Genomic DNA, 24,471 nt, shown 5'->3' with positions numbered 1-24,471 from the left:
CTTGCGCAAATGTCACGCAGAAAATAAATGAGAAACAAAATGTCATAATACACAAACATACATATAAATGAGACAATTTTTATTAAATAGTGGAAAACAAAATACTTAGTAATTTCAAGGAAGAATTTATTTCTGTTATCTTAAAGTTGAGTACATAAAACCAACATTATTACAGTGTAAGGCAATGTACCAGTTCTAACTCTTATTTTGGTCTCTCTTAGTTCACAGGGTAGTCCCAACTTCCCAGTACAATAAAGTCTTCCTGCCTTAAACATCTATTCAGCCTGTCATGCACAAGAATCACACCTATTCTATACATGTCCTAATGGATTTGACCTGTCAATCAATCACAGGCTAATCTTGAACTCCTCCAGGTGAAGGGGTGTCAGGTACTTTTCATAACATAACCAGTATAAATAAATATGGTACGTCATGCTTACATATTTGTCATACATGTATGTACTGTACGTGGGAAGGTCTGTCAGCAACCTGCGGATGGTCGTGGGTTTCCCCCGGGGCTTTGCCCGGTTTTCACCCACTATACGAAACCCCTCACATGCAACAACTATAAACTCATCCTGTGTACGCAGTGACCACATAACTGCATACAATATCAATAATTCTGAAATCAAAGAATATTTTGAAATATTTTCCTGCTATTTTTTCTGGTATTTACACGAGTAACTATGGCTCAGTATAAATATTACTCGCATGCTTTGTCAACCACTGCATATTTTATGAAACAAACCACTTAAGGTGAAATCTGGAAATTCATGACTTTAGGTTAAAGCAAAAATGCTGGGTTTCTAGTTTTGAATTTTGTTATCAAAGACTTTGTTGCTTGATAAAAATTATGACTGCAACTCATTCAGTTTTTGCTCACAATATGTACAGTAGCCATATGTATACATAAATGTGAAAGTGATATTATCCTTCTTTATTTATTTATTTGACTGGTTTATTAACGGTGTTTTATTTCAAGGATATTTCACTCATACACCAGCGGTCAGCACTATGATGAGAGGAAACCTGACAAAGCCCGTGGACAACCCACGATGATCCGCATACTGCTGGAAGCCCTTCCCACATAGGGCCTGAGCAGAAGCCAGCATGAGCTGGACTTGAGCTCACAGCGACCTGAACTGGTGTGTTACCCTTCCTTGGCCACGGAGGCTCTGTGTTATCCTAGTGTTTAATATAAACACACACACACACACACACACACGCACAGACAAATCTGTCCTTCTATCTGTACAATCAGGGAGTAGCCAAAACCTACACTGGTTACCAGATTGAATTTCCACAAATGGAACGACCTAACAAAAGACCAGAATGTTTGATTTACAAATGGGAGCATCTCCACTTCATTTGTAAGAGACAACCACTGCAAACAAAAATTTGTGAATTCTCGTGAGTCAAAGTTTGCTCAAGTCATTAGTCGTACATAAAAAGATATTGGAGTAAGCATGCCCTCAATTAAATGTTGTCCCTTCCATGGATACTTTCCTTAGATACAGGCAGAAACAAATGCGACCATTTCGTGCAACGTTTACCACAGCAGACTTTAATATTGCTGGGGTGATCAGGGGACGTTAAAAGTTTTTCTTACGCACCCAGTTTTTTTCAGATTCTATTGGATAAGTTATATAAGTAATTTTGAAAATGTTCAAAATACATCGATGCAAGACAACCCATGATTCAATGCATCCTGTTTAAAAGCTGTCGGAATTTAGTTGTCAGTCTTTTCAGAAAATTTCTATCAAACAGGCTTTGATCAGAAGTCCACAGTGATGGCAACACCAAGAAAGTCACAATCTCTTCACAGCATCCTGGGACAGCTAAGGAATGATTTGGAGATTGTCGAGCGAAAATGGGACAATTACAGTGAAGGTCGGGCTCCTAACTCTGGCAGGGACAATTTTCTTAATGGGATACAAGGGTACTATCGGCTTCGACCCACCGAAGGTCGGCAAACTTTCTGCATCGGCGACATCGCCATTGTACACGACACTCTTCATCTGCATCGCAGGTACAATTCCCGCGCCTCCGTGGAAAAAGTTTTGGATATGGTCGTGGACCTGAGGTTGCTACGTTGGAATGTGGAAAGACTTTTGCGAACAATTGGCAACAGTACGAACACTGCTCCCAGTCGAGAGAAACTACTTTCGCTGCAAAACGACACTGCGACTTGGAAAGAAGTTTTGGCGGATAAGTTCAGCTTAGTGGAAATGACTGCGCCAAGTTCGCCGTTATTCTTGAGGACGCTCGCTGATGTGCTCTGGAAGTGTGTCAATTCCTCTCTCATGATAGCGAACTTTCTCTTGGAAGCCATAGAAAATGGCTGGCCTGGAACGCTCGAGTTAATGTGGCGCAAACTGGCATCACGCGAGCTCCATGCATCAGCAGAGTTGGACGTTGCGGCTGTGAAACCACTGACGAACACAAACGGGAAGAAGTCTTCGTCGTACAGACGCTCGACCATGGATGCTAGGGAACTGGACAAACTGATTTCACAGAAACAAAAGCTTCTGAAATCGATGGATGTAGATCAGAGACGCAAAAAGAAATCTGACTATCCATGGGACGAAGAAGACGATGATAATTATGCGACCAAGATCAGCGATTCCCCCGATGTGATGTCACCTGACACACCAACTGACAAACAAGAAAAGCCTAAGAACAAAGGCGTGAAGGTAAAATTTGAAGATGAAGCTTCTGTGATTTCCACCGAGGGCAACGTCACAGTTCAGATCATCAATCAAGACCGTAACAGCTCCAGATCTTCTCCTTATCCTGTTCAGCCAATCCAGTCTTATCGGCGCTAACCGGTTCTTCCCCTCCGCCGCAGAGAGCAACATACATCCGCTCGATCAAGATGGGGATATGAATGAAACTAAAAGCAAACCATACGTTGACCTGGTCAAAGACAGGGACAACAATGTTGTGCTGATACGGCGTCCCCAGATGGAGAAACAAGTTGTGTTGCCAAGTTTGTTGCCGAGGCTGTCTTCGGCAACACTACGTCCTGCGAGAGTTTTGTTGACAGAAGTTCCAGAAAAGGATAAAGACGACGCAAGCATTTCAACAAAAGATCTCAAAAATGTGATCCAGAAAATTGAAGGTAAGGGACCAAATGACATATTTCGGAAGAATTTTAATTGTCTATATTTTTTTCTTTGTTCTTGTTTCACAAGTTTATGCGAGCCATAGGGCAAGAGTATGAGACGTAATCGTAACAGCATGGCCCAAAATTGGATTATGTCTGTGACTGTGATATCCGGAATCTTGCTAATTACATTATACTTAACCCCATTATTAGTACACGAATGCTGAAACATCGCTACAACCTAAATAGCTGGTTAGGGCGCAACAGCAGCGTAATGACCCAGGAACCTCTCACCAATCCCGTCACTGTGAGTTCAAGCCCAGCTCATGCTGCCTTCCTCCCCGGGTTTCTGCCCGGCTTCCTCCCTCCATAATGCTGGCCGTCGTTGTACAAGTGAAATATTCTTGAGTATGGCGTAAAACCCCAATCAAATAAATAAATAAATAAATAAATAAACAACATAAACAGAAGTTGCTATCCTTAGAGAGCTCGTGAATCATTCCCATGAATCAAAAACTAATCACATGTACTCGTACATGTAGTAGGATTAGTATGGGAAGACATAAAATTTGACACTGCAGACCTCGATGTCTTTTTTCACGAAATGCAGGGAAATATTTCTTGTTTTGACCATGTAGCTAATATTATCATTATTTGACACAAATAACTGTATTTTTTCCCATCATATTTCTTCAGACATAGATGGCACAGTTGTTGATATCCACGGTGACATGCGACGTGAGTTGACACGCCTTCGAACCTCCATCAAACTGAGAATGAGAGCTGTCCAGCAGAAAATCAATGAACTGGATCTGACGGTGGACAAAGTGGCGAATACCATGCTCTGAGTTGTTCTTTTTGAACTGCCATTTTAAAAATACATCTCTCCCTCTTGACAAGACATTTATTATCACACAGGATTCAATGTAGCCCAAATTTGTCACCAAGTTGTTGTTGCACACACCTATACACATGTACCTCCACAAAAAAATCAAAAGAAAACCTTCAGATTTTTCTTTCTTTTCTGTCTCCAAGATTTTGCTGTGACCTAATTAAGCAATGAAAGCCAAGATTTTTAAAGCTAATTAAAATTAACACAGTGTGTTACATACCCATATTATATACCGGCATACAGAACAGAGACTATCTGATTCCTTTGTTAATATTACGCAACAAACCTTAGTTATAAAAAATGGTAGGCAGATGTTTCCCACCAACAGAGTTGTATAAAGGGAGAGGTATACATAGATTAAAAAAAAAAATGAACGAAATGATTAAAATATCCATAGGAAATTTCCTATGCAAGTACGGAAGTGCCTTAGGGAGGCATATTCTTAAATCTAACAAACAATTACATGTTTGCATATACAATAATTTTGTAGCACATTCGACTAACCCCAGCAAAATAATTCAACAGAAGGATTAGGACTATGATCTGAATTGGATAGTAAATAAAACTCAATAAAAAATAAATTTCAAATTTCCTATGTGAGTAAGGAAGTGCCTTAGGGAGGCATATTCTTGAATCTAACAACAATTACATGTTTGCATATACAATAATTTTGTAGCACATTCGACTAACCCCAGCCAAAATAATTCAACAGAAGGATTAGGACTATGATCTGAATTGGATAGTAGATAAAACTCAAATAAAAAATAAATTTCAAATTTCCTCTGTGAGTAAGGAAGTGCCTTAGGGAGGCATATTCTTGAATCTAACAACAATTACATGTTTGCATATACAATAATTTTGTAGCACATTCGACTAACCCCAGCCAAAATAATTCAACAGAAGGATTAGGACTATGATCTGAATTGGATAGTAGATAAAACTCAAATAAAAAATAAATTTCAAATTTCCTCTGTGAGTAAGGAAGTGCCTTAGGGAGGCATATTCTTAAATCTAACAACAATTACATGTTTGCATATACAATAATTTTGTAGCACATTCGACTAACCCCAGCCAAAATAATTCAACAGAAGGATTAGGACTATGATCTGAATTGGATAGTAAATAAAACTCAAATAAAAATAAATTTCAAATTTCCTATGTGAGTATGGAAGTACCTTAGGGAGGCATATTCTTAAATCTAACAACAATTACATCCATGTTTGCACATAAAATAATTTTGTAGCAAATTCGACTACCCAGCCAAAACAATACAACAGAAGGTTTAGGACTATGATCTGAACTGGATAGTAAATAAAACTCAAAATTTACAATATCTTATTTTCATATGCTGTATGTAATTTGCAATAACATAACTATACATGTATGTACGCAAATATTAACCTTTTATTCAATAAAATACAATAAGGGAGTTTCAAGTACAAACTCTTTTTCTGCTGAAGGTAAAAATAGTCTGTATCATGTGACTTTAAGCAACTTTTGATGACATTAATTTATCTATCACCTGTCTTGCCACATTCTGTACACCTAAATGACACCTCTTCCCTATGCAAATGACACCACTTCCCTATGCAAATGACACCACTTCCCAATGCAAATGACACCTCTTTCCTTCAGGAACTTTGTAGGTTCACAAACATTCAGCTCCTCAATTTTCTCTATTGTTCGGCTACCTAAATAATTTTTTGGGTAAACATTTTTCAGGCGCCCATGTTACAGCAAACGTAATTAAAACTAGTTGCCTAACATTTGTGACACGTCATAAGGTACAGTAAGACTTTGTTTACCTTCAGTGATAAAAGACTGCCGTCACAAAACTCTCCTATTTAGATGTATTTAGGTACGTTTAGAGTTGGATGTAGATTTCCAAGGTCTTTTCCATGATATTTATACCCTTTTTGTTTTCTTTCACTTTAATTTTTGTTTTTGAGAAGATCATAATCCATAAAAAGCCACAAAAAGTTCTAATATTGGCCAGCCATATTTGAAACAAAATATTAACTTTTGGGGAAAAGTTGCAGTAAAAAGGAACATGTAAATTGCAAAAATTAGAAGTCAAGACATATCATCCTGTTGTTAGGGCCACATTTAAGGCCATATCAAAAGCCATTTTGGTTCTGAAAATCATCTGGGCGTCCAAACAGTTGGATGCTCAAACTGATCAGGCTGTATTGAAACTAACAAGTATACTGAACAAAAATAGGATGGTTTACCAATAAAAGTTTTCATATTTTTCTTTCACTAACAGATTTTAATGCTCTCAGATAGCATATTTTTTGAGCTCAGATAGCATATATTTTTGAGCACAGATAGCATATATTTTTGAGCACAGATAGCATATTTTTGATCTGCATTCTACAACATTTCTTTATGCACGGTCACAATGTCACCTTTAATGGAGTAGAAAACATACAAATAATGCCAAAATCAGATGAAAGAGCATCAAAACTTATTTGCAAATATGATCTTCAATATTTTGGGGGATTTTTTTTCAAGAGAAAAGGGTATTTGAAAATATATTTGTATGGTGGGTATTTGAGACCAACTTTTGATATTTGTCGTTGAGGCATAATAATGTTCTAAATAAGGATGTGATGCTTGTCTAATAAATTTAATTGAATGTAATGCTTTGTTTATAGCGAAACATATGCATTTAACCTAAATTATAATATTTATGAACATATTAAAAATATAAATAAAATATGATCCAAATTGAGGTTTAATACATTTGTTAGCTGAAAAGAACAAATTCTAGTGCAAAAATATTTATTAAACCTGTCTTACATCTTCATTTATGACATTATTAAACAAAGACTGTAAATACCAAAAGGTGGTCCCAAATACCCACCATACAAAAATTATTTTCAAGTGTCTTTTTTTCTCCTTAAGGAAAAATTGAAAAAAAAAATATTGAAGACCACATTTGGAAATAATTAACTTTTCGCACTCTTTTATCTAAACTTTATGTCATTTTTATGTTTTCTCCACCTTTAAAGTTTGGGATCAAAACCTTTAATTTTTGGTCTAGATATGACCCTGACTGTTTGCTGATTTATTTGTTACATTATGACAATGTGATCAAACTTCTGTTACAAAAATGAAAGTGCTCTATAATCATGACTGCCTTTGTAAACAGCCTTACAAATAAAACTTCTACATGGACCAAAATATCAATGTGTTGTACGGAACTTTCTTGTCTTGACACTCAGCACATTGGAATATTTTATTTATTGACTGTTTTAATTGGTGTTTTACCCAGTACTCAAAAATATTTCACTTATAAAAAGGCAGCGCCGACATTACGGTGGGAGAAAACTTGGCTCAGTGAAACCCACAACCATCTGCAGGTTGCTGACACATCTTTCCACGTATGGCCCTAGAGAAAGCCGACATGAGCTGAATTTGAACTCATAGCGACCACATTGGTTAGAGGCTCCCAAGTCACTGCTAACCTCCTCGGCCACCCAAATGGGAATACACAAAGTGTCAAGTGTACTGTGACTGGTGGGGCATCATGTCTGGTGTCCTCACCATGACATTCCAGTGAGGCAGCACTGCACTATAATCATTGAGACAATGTTGTAAACTGACCAAAATAATGTTGAAAGACTTCAGTATATATGTAAAGGTTGAAGGATTTCACTACGTGGGTCACACAAGGATTCGAACTCGGGTCTCTGCAGACGAAGTCCAGTGCTCTACTAACTGAGCTAAAGGGAAATTCCCACTAACTACTGCCATTATAAGCACTGGAAAGCTGCTCCCGTTACACACAGACACTCAGCTAACCAGTAATTAACTGCTAGGTCAGTTGATGAGCTACAGGTGGATTTGTGGATAATGTTCGTGGACGGCTACTGTTACCCCTTTTCACGAAGTTTTTGTTTATCTTTCCGTCTTTGTGTCCAGTTCTCTAGACATGGCAATTAACTTCTCACGATGTAAGGGCCGTCCACAGTACTGGCATACACCACATTTTTTTTTTCAAACAAGCATGTCCAAGCTGCCGCTCCCAAGCAAAACGTACATGAAGGACAACAAACCTTTCACAGTACACCAATGTGTTCAGTCTCCAGGAAAATAGATTTTACATTTGAATGAGAGGGTTTCAGCTCCTCCAGAGTTATGTCCCCTTACCTGTTCTCCGTTAGTGTCTATCATATGAAGGCAGGGGATCAGGCCTCGCTCTGAGGGTTGGTAGCGAATCGTTTTGGCCATAACAACCTTCCACAGAGCGCAATAGCTCAGCTCCTCAAAGTCATCACAGGACTGTTCGCTCCACGTCTCATCTGAAAAGAAAGACAGTCCCCTTTCCACCGAAAATGTCCAGACTTATAAACTTACAAAATAAGCCATATCAGCATTTCAAGGATCTTGAAAGTTCATGCAGTTTTAAACGAGACAAGATTGTGGCTCTTACAAATAACTTAAATTATAAACTAAATTAAAACTTATTATTATTAACTAAATTATTAACTTATTATTAACTAAATCATAACTTACGGCATTTGATACATCTGGGTCTGTCGGTCTAACAGCACCGTTAGCAGCTATTATAAAATCACCCTTTTTAGCTGCGTTAGTTTGTGAGAGCACCCACCTGATCTCGTCTACACCTTTATGAATTTGCCAGACTTGTGAAATGCTAAATCGACTTATTCCAAACAATAAAATAGTCTACACTGTAGTTCTCAACTTTTATTATCAATACGGTGAGAAATATCAATCCTAAACAACATTGCAGTTGTTCTGTTTTTCCTTTTTTTTTGGAAAAGGCAGAATATTATATTTTCACTCAGACTAGTTGAAACGTCCCATTCTGATTTTATCTTCAGAATAAATAATTGCTGAGCTTTCAATTCATATTTTAGTCCTTCGCAAGATATACGATGAAAGAATGCACACTATCTGACACTTACAAATTCAATCAGCCAGGTTAAAACCTTTATTTATTTATCTGATTGGTGTTTCAAGCAGTACTCAAGAATATTTCCCTTATACGACGGCGGCAAGCATCATGTGGGAGGAAACCGGGCAGTGCCTGGGGGAAACCCATGACCATCTGCAGGTTGCTGACAGACATTCACACGTACAGTTAAAACTATTTAGTTTTGCGAGTTTTGTGCTTTGGTTCACTCATTAACTGAAATCAACAATTCTTATCAAGAACTTACATTAAAATTAGCAATTCTTATTCTTAGGAAATTAAACTGAAATTAGCTATTAAAAGATCAGAAATGCTCACCGACTGGTTTGACATTAGCAAGGTAACATTCAATGGCTTGGAATGGCAGACTCAGGAAATCTCCTCTGTGGAGGTAAAAAAAAAAAAAAAGACCAGGATTTACTTCATCTTTTGCAAATTACTCGGGCTCATAGAAGTCACTTTTCCACGTATCAACCACAACTTTCTCAGAAAAACCGAGTTCTCCTTTCAACTGAAATTGAGTTTTTTTTTGTCTCCACTGACCCATTTGAGCTCATAAAATTGAATATTTTTGTGTTTTACTATCCTTCACTGATTAAAGTAATTATCACTGTCTATACATAAACTCAAGCTGGTCTCCTGGTTGATATTGCAAACTGATTATCAGCACACATTGCAGTTATTGTTACATGTATTTCAGGATACCAGTTCAGTGAAGTGTGAAGACCTGCCTAGAAGGCTTACAACCTATAGCATCAGTCTACATTGACTAAAACTCGTAACACGAACAACTGGTCTTGACATCACTTTCTAAAGACAGGCCCTATTCAATAGTCGTGCATTAACGGCTTATGGAATATGTGGTTGTCACTCTCAGCCTGTAAAAGGACGTGTCAAAAAATGATCTGAAGAAAAAGGAAATTTGAGGAAATCAGAATTCATGCAACACCTTTTATGTGCGCAAGAAATTAATCCGAATTGTGCATCCAGATGAATGTTTCGCGCATTTTCTAAATTCTGCTGAAATGTTATCCTTAATGGTCAAAATAAACGAAGATTTCAATGAACAAAAGCAGTCCAAAACGAAGTCTGATTTGACTTATTGACAGGGTACTCATCCCACAAAATTCACCGCGAAAAATCAGCCACCGGTAATTCAGAGACTTAAAGAGAATTAAGAGTGAATTACCTTATGGAGTATTAATTATAATAATCTTTAAAAAGAGATTTAGAGGGATACAATACACTGCTACATTATGCATCAATGAATTGTCACTTTTTCCGCGACAACTACGGCTGGATCTCAAAGGCCTGAAGTCCTGTCTGGCTCACAATTGAACAAAAAAAACACGCTTTCAAGACTAATCGATGTCCCATGTTAGGTTTTAATTTCCTTGCTCTAAGCCATTTATCAAAATTCAGACTCCCAAAAACGAAACCTTGAGGCAAACTGTATGCATGCCTGAAGATTAATTAACGCCAGCTGGCTTCAGGGGGACGAAAGCAGTCAGACCGCATGTGCTCACATGCAATCGCTCACACGACGCCTATGTCAAAAACAGAATGATCCGAAACCGCAGTAGGTCAAATTATTTGTGAGGACCGATTTGGTAGAGCCCAAAGAAACTTACTATGTGTCATGTTTGAATTCATACACTTTCCCCTCTGTTTCCAAAAATTGCCTTCTTAAATCTAATCAATGCAGGGGGTCATGAAGATTTCCATAAAAGGGGGATAACTAATAACGCGGTTGCTTTGCGGAACTTTGGATATGTTCAAATTGAGTATATGTAAAATTCTGAGTATTTCTTTCAAACAAGAACCTTGAATTGAATAAATATACCCAGTTATTGAGTTTTTTGTACAATCGACAGACTGAATACCGGGTTGTCGAGGCGACTTCTATGAACGCCTGAATTAATAAAAATAAATAAAAGTATTCCACAAAAAAATCATGTCCTCTTTAATGTCAGTGACTGGAGTCTTACGAATATGCTAATTTTGTAAAGCTCATTAGTAGCAATATTGTTTTTTCTTTCAGCTAGGTAAAACTTCAGTTGCTTAAATGTAAGATACATCACCCTTAAAACTCAGCCTGAATATATGATTAAATCTAACAATGAAATCAGAACTCTTTTATCTGGTTTGTGAAGTTGACACTTTCACTTACTGTGGTGAGGTACATGACTGCGCTTGTCAGAGTTATCTCCCTTACCTCAGCAAGTGTACTTGTTCTTTGTTCATCAAACCATTGTCACCAAAATCCACGTAATACAAATCCACTTTGTCGTCGACGAAGCCTACGATTCGAGCTCGGTACCAGGATGTGTCGTGAGGAAATGGCGCCGCCACGATATCACCAACGTTTAATGTTTCCAGAGAGGGATCCTACAAAATATTTATTCGAAAATATTACCAATGTTTTGTGAAAGTGGGTCCAACTTCGTAGAGTATTTATTGATTTATTTGATTGGTAAATAATCATGAATTTCTCACTTCCATAATGGTGGTCAGCTACATTAGAAGGAAACTGAAGTAAACTGCCTTATACTTTGACCTTTGACAAGATACTGATAACCTATCATGTGACATACAACGAATGTTAGATTGAGCAAACAGTCACTGCACCTTAAACCCTAATAGCAGAGAGGGCAGAGAAATCTACACATGCCCTGTCTGAAGGCGGTTTTGAACCTGCACCTCATGTTGGATTTTCAGTTTTATTTTTTTTTTTTAGAATCACTTAACAAAATTTATGTTGCCTTACCATGGGTGTTACTTGAGTGTAGTGTCTGGACATTTCTGTGATAAGCTGGTCCAACTGAGTGGCCTTAGAACTAAGGATCTGCACCCAGAAGTGACCGGGGGTCTCCACCGCCGAGACATACACTTCCATGAACGAGTCCTTGTGGTCAATCCACTGTGCCTCTTCTGCTGGATGAGTCTCCCAGGACTCCGCACCTAATGTGGCTGGAGACAGGGGTGGGGAAATCAAGGTTATTCAGGGAGTTCTTGTTCTACACTATATATGAAGTATTAGAAAAAATTGAACAAGTAGCTGCCAATTTTGACATCTTAAGGAGAATGTGTTGAAATTGTGAACAGGGGTTTAATTTGTTGTCATGAATTTCGCACACTTTTTACCATCATCAAATTCAAAATGGTTATTACTGATTTCATTGGAGATCATACCTGCTACATTTGTGGTTGCATCTTGTCTCGACTCCTCTGACTGGGTGGCATCTTTTCGTCGCTTGCTACGGTGTTCCCGATTGGCTGCCATGACAGCTGTGCGTGATCTGAACTCCTCCTCCTCTTGGATTTTCTCTTCTATCAAAGCCTGAAAATGTTTTGGTTTAAATTTCAGAAAAACCCCAAATTAGCAACTATTTGATGTGAATCATTGGTACTTTCTTTTTCTATACTGTATACCCAATAAAGCATTTATAATGTTTATTGTATTTTTACACCTTCACATCTCCCAACCCCTAATGAAAAAAACACATTATTATTTTGTCTGAAACAAAATTAGTCACTTGTCACATTTTCAGACATGTTTATAATATACACAATATATAAATCGTGATTAATTTTGATCTTTCTTACCTTGGCTATTTCAATCTGTTGGTCGCCCCCGGTAACCATGACTAGTTTCAATGCATTTGGGTCCCTCTCATCTCCTTTTGGGTCAATTTTTATCTTTGCTTTTGACGATCGACACATTTGACGAATTGTGTCTCCATTTCGGCCTGATGGTAAAGGAGATAAGATCATACATGTCACATTGTTTCAATTAGTTTGAATTAAATGCATAAGCAAAGCATTTGATTCATGCAATTATTTCAGGTGACACAAGCATCACGAGGTACATGACGCAGTGAAAATTGGCCGTAAAACAAGAGTCTTCTTTCCTTGTGACCGTTTTCAGCCACTGTCCTTGAAGGGCTCAACATTCGACACTGAAAGCATTTTATTTTTTCACTCTTTTTTTGCTGCCTTCACTTCAGAGCTTTTTTAAAGTTCTGACTTCTACACTAGAGCTTTTCGACAGTTCAATAATAAAGTTACATTATTCAATCAGCAAATTCAACCTTTTCCCATGTTTATTTGCAAAGTGTCTAGTCAAGCATATTTTAAAGGCAATATTCTGTACAGACTAGCAAAATTTTACATTTTGTCCTGAAATTGGCCAATCCAACTCATGTAGTCTTGTTTCCAAAATTTAATTATAAATATGCATAAACTGCACTGCAAGTTGCTCTTTCATATAAAAAAAGGTTGAGCAATTAAGGTATTTAAAAGGGAGACGAATTTGGTTAAGATCACCTTATGAATGATTAAAAAAACCATAATTCGCTTTTGTTTAAGTTATTCAATTTTCCTAATCCTAAGGCCCTATTGATTTTAGAAAGAAAACAAATAAGGAAACAATAGCCTGCAAATTTCCACAAGAACTAAACGAGGTCAGATCACAACAAAGAGAGCTAACTTTGTATAACATCCCCTCATCTCATCACAGCACAAGCAATCAGTATAGAAACTTTGTATAACATCATCTCATCTAATCACAGCACAAGCAATCAGTAGAGAAACTTTGTATAACATCATCTCATCTAATCACAGCACAAGCAATCAGTATAGAAACTTTGTATAACATCATCTCATCTGATCACAGCAGAAGCCCTCAATATACAAACTTTGTATAACATCACCTCATCTAATCACAGCACAAGCAATCAGTATAGAAACTTTGTATAACATCATCTCATCTAATCACAGCACAAGCAATCAGTATAGAAACTTTGTATAACATCACCTCATCTAATCACAGCAGAAGCCCTCAATACACAAACTTTGTATAACATCACCTCATCTAATCACAGCACAAACCCTCAATACAGAAACTCACCGATAATCCTGCCGAGACATTTGACTGGCACGTAGATTTCCTCCGACCTGATGACTGGCATGTTAGCGATCACCTCCCTGACGCGGAGCTCTGCAAGCTGCGCCGCCTCGAGCGTCCCACGTATTGTAATGGTCCTGGCTTCATCACGATCACGCTCTTTTGTGTCCCGATCCTTGAATTGCACTCTGGCCCCACTGTCTTCCTGGATCTGTACAATGTAAAGAAAACCCAAAAAACAAAACAATGACATAAAACCACTACAAAAATAATAAATAACTGATAGACTCTGATAAATAACTGATTTTTCAACATAAAATTCAATATGTTACTGTAGTGCTTCAATGATTTAACATGTCAATATATGTTACTATAGTGCTTCAACCATTTAACGTCAATATATGCTACCGTAGTGCTTCAACAATTTAACGTGTCAATATATGCTACCGTAGTGCTTCAACAATTTAACGTGTCAATATGTTACTGTAGTGCTTCAACAATTTAACGTGTCAATATATGTTACCGCAGTGCTTCAACCACATAACATGTTTGCTAGGTAGTTATTCAAGCATATTCTGAAGGCATTATTCTGTTGAATGATAAAATTATACTTTTTGTGAAACCCTGAAACTGGTAAATCTAACAAACATAGTTGTGTCTCCATAATTCAGCAAAAAAGTCCATAAATTGCAATGAAGGTTTCTCTTTTATATGTGAAATGGTTGAGGAATTATTAAGGTATATTGAAATTTCAACCGATATCTGCTTGTAGGTGAAAAAAATACTTGAGTATTATGGCATGTCAGTAAGCAGCAATCAAATATATGAATTAATACATATTTCTTACAAAATTATCTCAGATAGGAGTTCAATTACCATGAACATATATACACTTATTCGTTTATTTGATGGGTCATTTGATAGCTGTGGAATTTTGTGATGGTGGATTTTTTATGGGTGGCCCCAGGGATGCTCAGGTTCAACCACTGAGCTTTGATCACCAAATACCTGACAAACCTCTTTGTTTTTTATGAATATATATTACTATATAAATACTTTACTTAATGTTCCACAAATACCTAGTAATTTACACCACTTATTACTGCATGTAAATAAACCTAATGAAACTTAATTTGGCTTGGATTTCTGCCAAATGATTTTTTTGGCCATAAAATTTTTGGGATAGCCTCATTAAGTCTTGAACAGAGGATGTTCATAAGATAAGACTATATTACATCTTACACAAATGTGGTATTGTCTATTAGTTGAACATTTAAAAGATAAGACTATATTACATCTTATACTAGTGTGGTATTGTCTATTAGCTGAACATTTATAAGATAAGACTATATTACATCTTATACTAGTGTGGTATTGTCTATTAGCTGAACATTTATAAGATAAGACTATATTACATCTTATACAAGTGTGGTATTGTCTATTAGCTGAACATTTATAAGATAAGACTATATTACATCTTATACTAGTGTGGTATTGTCTATTAGCTGAACATTTAAAAGATAAGACTATATTACATCTTATACTAGTGTGGTATTGTCTATTAGTTGAACATTTATAAGATAAGACTATATTACATCTTATTCTAGTGTGGTATTGTCTATTAGTTGAACATTTATAAGATAAGACTGTATTACATCTTACACAAGTGTGGTATTGTCTATTAGTTGAACATGATATTTATAGTTTTCTATATTTATAGGACTGGTGATTTACATGGTAATAAGCACATATACGTTAAATGACCTGAATTTTCATCCAGCCTAAGTTGTTCATCTTTCCTGATTATGATAGATCTTTTGGTTTTTAGACAGGTGTTTTTGAGATTTGTTTGGAAAATACGGTGATATCCTATTGGCAAATTGCGAGTTTTGGCGCCAAAATAATATCTTATCACATTTTATTGGACCCTCGGCATGCACCTGTTTTGACGAAATTCGAAGTCATTTACGGTACTTGAGTTATACAGATATATTATACTTGTAAATATATTAATATATAACATATGTCAGATTTATGGGCAGTGGAATTTAATTTAAGCAGAAATATCTGTGTGATGCACTGCAAAAATAATCCAGTCTTCTACACAAAATAAATTTTTTATTCACCATTTCTTCTCCCATTTTTCTGTCTCTGCATCCACACAGAGAAACCAGAAATATTCACATGGAGAAACCAGAAATATTCAAACGACTAAACCTGGAGTATTCACGTGGAGAAACCAGGAATATTCACGCGGAGAAACCAGGAATATTCACGCGGAGAAACCAGGAATATTCAGACGGAGAAACCAGGAATATTCACACAGAGAAACCAGGTATATTCACACAGAGAAACCAGGAATATTCACACCAAGAAACCAGGAATATTCAACCGGAGAAATCAGGAATATTCAGACGGAGAAACCAGGTATATTCACACAGAGAAACCAGGAATATTCAGACGGAGAAACCAGGAATATTCACACCAAGAAACCAGGTATATTCACTCTGCTTACATGTACTTGCATATGTTTTATTCAAACCGTAGTTACTTTTCAGTTATTGATTGCACAAAAGCGATTATTGACTCGCTGGCAAGCCGCCTTTTTACTCTGTGAAAAAGTCTCAGGTTATTTAGAATATCTCCCACACTACCCAGGCAGGTACGGCGAGGCTCAAATGAGCAAATGTCGATTCAGATTTATTTACTGAATTGTGTAAATAACTCCACCCATTTGGGGCTATCATCACCCACTGACAATCATGCAGAATAGATCGTCACTCTAGTGCTGTCGACAGAGAGGGAAAGTGAGAAAGTATTGTGGTGTGTGAGGGGATGGGGGGAGGGGGAGGGGGTTGTGAGGGATACTAGTCCATCCCTGTAGTGTTGGCATAGCTGGAGAGAGAGCTAAAGAGATACTTAGAATTCTGTAAATGGTAGGCGGCACCAGTATATTACTTTGGTGTGGTAGGTAGTGAGAACTTGTGAGACATTTTGTCTTGGTACCTGTGGGGGTGAGGGTGGGGGTGGTGTGCACTGGCCTATGTACATGTATCAGTGTGGCATTGTGAAAAACCAGAGAGAGGGTTTTTTAAGTGGGGGTGGGGGGAAAGAAAGAAGAATGTCTGAATGAATGCTTTAGGGTTTCATGTTGTATTTAACAATTTGTCAGTCATATGACGACGAAGAGTCGTTAGCTGTGTGTATCATATACTGTGTTTTCTTGTGGCAGAGCTAGTCCATGCCACCAAAGTGCTGCCTCCAATGAAGTGTCATGCTGAAGACACTAGACATGACACCCCACCCTGTGACATTATACTCACACCGGGCCAACCAGTCATGACCAGTCCTGTTTCCATGCTCTCAGCTACATGAAGCAGTGCTGAGCATGAAGCGAGGCAGCAACACATGCCATTTTTTAAGTCGTGGATATTACCTGACCAGGGTTTGATCCCAGGTCTCCCGGCTTTTGAGGTGGATGCTCTAACCATTTGGCCACCAAAGCCGTCAGGGTGGAAAAAGGGGACAGGCAACGGTAAAATAAAAATTTGTTATTTTCAAATTTACTACAAATCTAAAATTACACACTTCTGTGTATTAAGAGTGAAATGTACAACTGACATCAGATGGATGGTTCAACTAATCAATACCCATACAAATTAAAATGTTTTGCCTAGTTTTTTTGAAAACTGTACTAAAGATGAAGATTCTTGTTCGCTATAAAAAAATAATTAAAGCAGCTAATTAAGTACGGAGATAAACATTCGTAGAATGAAACTAATTTATCACATCCGTTTCATGATGTCAAAGGTCAAGTGTGTGTTCAGAACGTATGTAGGCCAGAACTTGAAGACTCGCACCCAAAAGCTGTATGCTATTGGTGGAAGCTAGAATTACATAACTAGAATATTACAGTGTACAGTTATACACTAAGCTAAATATACAACAGTTGTGCTGAGAGGCTCCAGAGTATTGTATGCATACATGTCCAGCACATGTGGCATAAACTAGCTCTGTAGTTATGAGGCTCCAGCCTGTAGTCATGAGGCTCCAGCCTGTAGTCATGAGGCTCCAGCTTGTAGTCATGAAGCTCCAGTCTGCATTCATCACTCAAGCTACAAAATACTTCTATTGGAATATTCAATTTCCTTTTTTATCAAACTGACCTGTGTCAAATGGTATATTAGACTGACCTGTGTAAAATAGTGCATTAGAATGAACTGTGTAAAGTTGTACATTAGACTGACCTTTGTAAAATGGTGCATTAGAATGACCTGTGTAAAATGGTATATTAGACTGACCTGTGTAAAGTTGTATATTAGATTGACCTGTGTAAAGTTGTATATTAGAATGACCTGAGTATAGTTGTATAACAGACTGACCTGTGTAAAGTTGTGTATTAGAATGACCTGTGTAAAGTTGTGTATTAGAATGACCTTTGTAAAATGGTATATTAGACTGACTTGTGTAAAGTTGTATATTAGAATGACCTGTGTAAAATGGTATATTAGACTGACCTGTGTAAAGTTGTATATCAGAATGACCTATGTAAAATAGTATATTAGACTGACCTGTGTAAAGTTGTATATTAGAATGACCTGTGTAAAGTTGTATATTAGACTGACCTTTGTAAAATGGTGCATTAGAATGACCTGTGTAAAATGGTATATTAGACTGACCTGTGTAAAGTTGTATATTAGATTAACCTGTGTAAAGTTGTATATTAGAATGACCTGTGTGAAATGGTATATCAGAATGACCTGTGTAAAATGGTATATTAGACTGACCTGTGTAAAATAGTGCATTAGAATGACCTGTGTAAAGTTGTATATTAGACTGACCTTTGTAAAATGGTGCATTAGAATGACCTTTGTAAAATGGTATATTAGACTGACTTGTGTAAAGTTGTATATTAGATTGACCTGTGTAAAATGGTATATTACAATGACCTGTTTAAAATGGTATATTAGGTTGACCTATGTAAAGTTGTATATTAGAATGACCTCAGTATAGTTGTATAATAGACTGACCTGTGTAAAGTTGTGTATTAGATTGACCTGTGTGAAATGGCACATTAAAATGACCTGTGTAAAATGGTATAATAGAATGACCTGTGTAAAATGGTATAATAGAATGACCTGTGTTAAATGGTATAATAGAATGACCTGTGTAAAATGGTATATTAGTCTGGTCTGTGTAAAATGGTATGTTAGAATGACCTGTGTAAAGTTGAATATTAGATTGACCTGTGTAAAATGGTGCATTAGAATGACCTGTGTAAAATGGTATATTAAAGTAAGGTTTTATCAAGGCTGACTGTTGTATAGGTGTCCTTCAGTATATGTACATGCGTACAGATTTTACTCTGGCCCTATGTTTCCATGACAACTACTATAGCACCCACAAACTGGGGAATGGTATTTCTCATCCTTTTTAATCTTGACCTATCATGGCCCCACATACCCACTGATTTATTTATGTAATGTTTAAAAGATTTCTCTATGTTGTTCACACTAGGGTTCAAACTCAGGTCTCGGCACCCGAATTCCAGCGCTCTACCAACTGAGGGAAATTCCCAATAGCCACTGCCATTATACGCACTGGAAAGTTGCCCTGGTTACATTTATTTCTTTATTTATTCTATTTATTTGTATATAGTCATGATTTTTATAACTTGATTATACGTTTGAAGCCAGTTTTATGAGTGGAGGAAACTGGGCTACATAACATGGCAAAAACCACCAACTTCAGCAAGCTAGCAAGGAGCTTTTCCACCTGCGATGTTTGCAAACCTCACACTGTACACCTCACAGGGATCTAAACAAAATTTTAAGGTTGGGTTTGAAGTCGTGGTACCTGTTTAATTGTGGCCCCTTGTCGCCCTATCACGGCCCCCACGGCCTCACTGGGCACCCGAACTTCTATCACAGTCTGTCTGGAAGTTGTGACCCGATTCATATTGTCTTCTTCTTCGTCGTCGTCTGAAACAACAACAACAAGAGATTTTGAAAATTCCATGTCTTGGATTAAGATTATCACAACATGTATACGTGTAAATGCACGTATGAATTCTAGAATGCATTTCCATAGCAACATCCTGAAAATATTGAATATATGATGATTTTCCAGGGATACATCAGTAATTGTCTGATTCAGGTCAATAATATATACGTGCTCACTTTCTAACCCTGAAAAGCATTTGGGAGACCTAAGAAAGAGAATTATACCTCACGGAAATGCCATGCTGAGGACACCAGATACGACACTCCACATCGTAACAATACACTGAACTAACTGCAATGAGTATTTGTGTCACCCTATGATACACGGGGAAGAAGACTGGACTTGAACTCACAACGGCCACATTGGTGAAAGGCTTTTCAGTCATACCTTGGCCACGGAGACTCCCTTGTCTGTTCAAAGTTTTAGCATTGCTCTCAGTGTTATTTCTAAGATTTAATGACACTGTCTCCACGGTCTGGTTCTGAAGTTAATATAATTATAGTGCTACCTCACTGAAATGCCATGCTGAGGCCACCATGTTTGTCATGGAATTAACAATATTTGGCTTGTCGCTATGTGCTGAGCACCATGATAACAAAACACTAAGACATTTGGCTAGGCTGTGACAAGCTAATTTATACAAAAACCAAATAGCAAAAAACTATAATTCACTTATTTTAAAGAGGCATATTTCTGACCGCCACAAATCTTTATCATCTACATAAAGTGGAGATTTCCAGATGTCCGCTGACATGTTCATGTACCTAACTTTGAGTGAACAATCGAATGTTCAATTTTATCCAGGGTTCCCCAATGACCATCAACTCACTCAAACTATCAGCTTTCAATCTATCATACTCTTTACATGCGCGATCCACGAGCGAACACTGCACTGTGGGCATTGTGTCATTTGCATGTTAACTTGTCAGGCGGACAATTTAGAGCTGTGACGGAGTTCCCTTTATAATTCTCTTTATTGGCATTTTTCAGAAAAATATGGGCCCAGGAATTTTAGTTAGGAGTAAAATGCAAATCATTTTTGTATTTATCGGCACGAGCCAGGATCAAAAATTCTTAATTATTTTTGGCAGTATGTCCCTTTAAAGATTGCATGCTTATGAGTATTAATTCACAACCGACATCCAAACAGCTTTTTCTCTGTCATGGCATGTCAGATTTCCTTTCTTTGTTTTTTCTAAACTCCACATGCTTCCATTGTTTATATGGCCACTTAAACTGTTTACGCCGTAACCTTGGCAGATTACATGTCAGATGCGAGAACAAAGGAACGGGGCAAAATGAGACCAGATGTATGCACTCTGATACACGATCAACACCCTTACTAATCAAGTATTAAACACCAATTGAATCAAATCATAACCAAGGGCCAAATACAGCTTCTTACAATGTGTGCGTTCTTTAGGGTTGAATGTTTTGGGGTAAAAATGAGAAAGTGTTAAAGCAGAATATTATAGGTTAATTAATATGTATTTTAATACTACAAAAAATGAATGCATCTAAGTAATATTAAACTTCAGATTTTCCATGTGAAATTGATCTGCATAAGGCCACATCTGCATTTATTTATTTATTTGATTGGTGTTTTATGCTGTACTCAAGAATGTTTCACTTATAGGACGACGGCCAGAATGATGGTGGGATGAAACCGGGCATGGCCCGGGGATAGTCCATGGGTTGCTGTTTCAGGCATAGAATGAATCATATTTCAATGTTCGAGAAGGCCACAAAAATACAAAACAAAAGTAAAACACAGGCATTATCAAATCTGTGGCCTGTCCGAGCCATTGTTCCTTAAAGGCATGTTTATGTGATTGAAAAGCCTTAAAAAATTGGGGAAATCCTACAAAACTCTTGGATGGTAAAAAATGAACAGGCAGATTTTCAACTGGGTTTTTGTAACATTTTTGGACTTTTTTTGTGTTGCTCTCCCACACACACATAAAACTGATGTTGCCTAACCAAGGTTTTAGAAGTCTGAGCAGTGCTTTTGGCCTAACTTTAATCGTATTTTCTAGATATCAGATAGATGTACTTTCTACAGTGTTGATATGCAAAGTGAAGTTTGATTATAGTTTTATGAGAACTTTATTGAACCAGTCTACATGCATCCAACTGGATATTTTTTCTCAATCTAATTCTCCAAAAACTAATTCTCAACTAATTCCTGATCAGAGAAAGTTAAAAGTTAGCATCAAAAGTATCATTTAATTGTCTTTACATACTTCTGAAAGTTCATTTTTACACACTTAATTTTATACAAAATCCAGTAATTGGATTGGATTACTTATGGAACGTAACCCAGACATGATTGTGGTGAACCAAGAAAATAGCTGAAATTTACTATCATAGCGCAAAAAGGCCGGGGTCCAGGGGCCGCCTAGGCCCCGGAAGCCAGAAAAATCTGCGGAAAACAGGTAAATTAATCGAAACTGAACAAAGAAAAAGCGGAAAAAAATCATGTCTGGTAACCACAACCTCAATCCCATCATGTCCAGAAGAATATTACAAATTCACACAAAGCTTCATCTGTTTTTCACTTGTTACATGCAGACTTGTTTCACTTGTTACATGCAGACTTGTTTCACTTGTTACATGCAGACTCACTGCAATCTTTCTATTTCTGCTGTAATGAGTGAGTGAGTGCTCGGGGTTTAACGTCGTCTTTTAACAATTTTTTCAGTCATATGATGATGAAGGACTCCTAAAGTTGCATGTAATGTTGCAGGACGGATTTCCACCGCTATTTTATATAGTGCTGCTACAATGAGATGCCTTACCGAAGGCAAGAAAGCCGCACCGCCCAGGGCCATTATACTGATTTGGGTCAACCAGTCGTTGCAATATCCCTTTCATGCTGAATGCTAAGCGAGAAAGTTACAACTTCCACTTTCTAAAGTCTTAGGTGTGACTTGATCCAGGATTGATCCTGGCTCTACTGCGCCCGACTGCCGTCGTGAAGAATGTCTCATTTCTATATCCATGACGCTGGTCAGGTTAATGGCTACTTGAAACCACTGTTCTTTGCTAGGGGCAAATTTTGAATTTCTTCTATTTCATTTTTTTTGGTGTGGGTTACAGAACATATGCTACATCTGTAGTACATTATTCCCGATTTTGTTCTGAAGCTCTGGACATGTTTTGATCTGCGTAGACTACATATATCACAATTCTTCCCTGTATTATTGCCATCTTATGGGAGCTCCAAGAACTATAGAATAACGTAGCAGCCTTGTCTCTAAAAGATTGACGGCATAAGACAGAAAAACAAATAAATAAGTAATAGATAGGTATTATATACATGTATTGAAAAACAAAGCAAAACTAGCCACCCCCCCCCCCCCCGAAAAAAAGAACTCCCTAAATGAAAATGTTTCTGTAACATGGTAACATACAATATATACACAGTTCACATTTTAAGTAAATATTGTCAAAAATTCCTCAACTTCGCATTCAACAGGCATGGGATTACCAATCATTGAGATATATAAATAAATCTGGGAGAGTGGCACATATAGAGAACATCTACATTGCCAAGGCATCTGCTCTGAGATTATTTATCCCCCATATTTCCTGTACTTGTTTATCTATATCTACAGGCTGTCTACAGGCAAACCACATGTGATAACACCGAGTGATGTATAAAATAGCACAGGGCTAGTGTACCCACAGGGCACCTTGCCCAACGCCTACATCAGATGAACAATGAAGCCACGTGCTGTAGCACAAGTAACAGCAAAACAGGGAAAAGAAAAAAAAAACATGGTAAGTCACTGCTGGGTCTGAGGCGAGAATGGTATTTATCAGTGTAAAGGTCAACCTGTCTTGAACAAAGCCAGTTTGTCTGTAGATAGGTGAATGTTGGTGTAAGTACATAGGCGTTGTCTACAGGCAATTTAATTCTCTCATTCTTGCCAAAGGTAGGCTCCTATACCTGTTTTCATGAATATAAAACATGAATATAAAACATGGACCAAGAGGTGAAAACATGGACCAATAGGTGAAAAACATGAACCAACAAAACATGGACCAACTCGTGAAAAACATGGACCAACTCGTGAAAAACATGAACCAACAGGTGAAAAACATGAACCAACAGGTGAAAAACATGAACCAACAAAACATGGACCAACTCATGAAAAACATGGACCAACTCGTGAAAAACATGAACCAACAGGTGAAAAACATGAACCAACAGGTGAAAAACATGAACCAACAAAACATGGACCAACTCATGAAAAACATGGACCAACTCGTGAAAAAAATGAACCAACAGGTGAAAAACATGAACCAACAGGTGAAAAACATGAACCAACAAAACATGGACCAGCTGGTGAAAAACATGAACCAACAGGTGAAAATATACAAAAAATAGGGTTAGTTTGGACTTTTATTATTTTAATTAAGTCAAAGATTTTATATTCATTTGATTCTCACAACATAGTTTTTGTACAATGTACTTGTCATATACCTGCCCAACACAGAATTGACAGGTAAATGTAATTGGATGCCCATTGGTATATATTAAACCCCTAAGGAAAAATATTTCTGTTTGCGTATCTGTAATCTTAATTGGTACACATCTCTGTATCAAACTGTGA

General features: G+C 37.3%; 1 protein-coding gene across 1 annotated transcript in view; it reads right to left on the bottom strand.

Annotated features, from left to right (window-relative positions):
• LOC135462472 (titin-like) overlaps positions 1-24,471 on the bottom strand; it is a 78,981-nt gene that overhangs the window by 30,958 nt on the left and 23,552 nt on the right. The window contains exons 3-10 of the mRNA XM_064739698.1: positions 19,706-19,830; positions 13,853-14,060; positions 12,550-12,692; positions 12,136-12,283; positions 11,711-11,913; positions 11,159-11,331; positions 9,262-9,326; positions 8,154-8,305 (exon numbers count right to left, since the gene is read on the bottom strand). Coding sequence (XP_064595768.1) covers positions 8,154-8,305; positions 9,262-9,326; positions 11,159-11,331; positions 11,711-11,913; positions 12,136-12,283; positions 12,550-12,692; positions 13,853-14,060; positions 19,706-19,830 — 1,217 coding nt within the window. The remainder of the gene's footprint in view (positions 1-8,153; positions 8,306-9,261; positions 9,327-11,158; positions 11,332-11,710; positions 11,914-12,135; positions 12,284-12,549; positions 12,693-13,852; positions 14,061-19,705; positions 19,831-24,471) is intronic.

Source organism: Liolophura sinensis, chromosome 2 (genome assembly GCF_032854445.1).
Source record: "Liolophura sinensis isolate JHLJ2023 chromosome 2, CUHK_Ljap_v2, whole genome shotgun sequence".
Taxonomy (NCBI): domain Eukaryota; kingdom Metazoa; phylum Mollusca; class Polyplacophora; order Chitonida; family Chitonidae; genus Liolophura; species Liolophura sinensis.
Note: the sequence above shows the minus strand (reverse complement) of the source record. Positions and strands in the feature narration are given on the sequence as shown.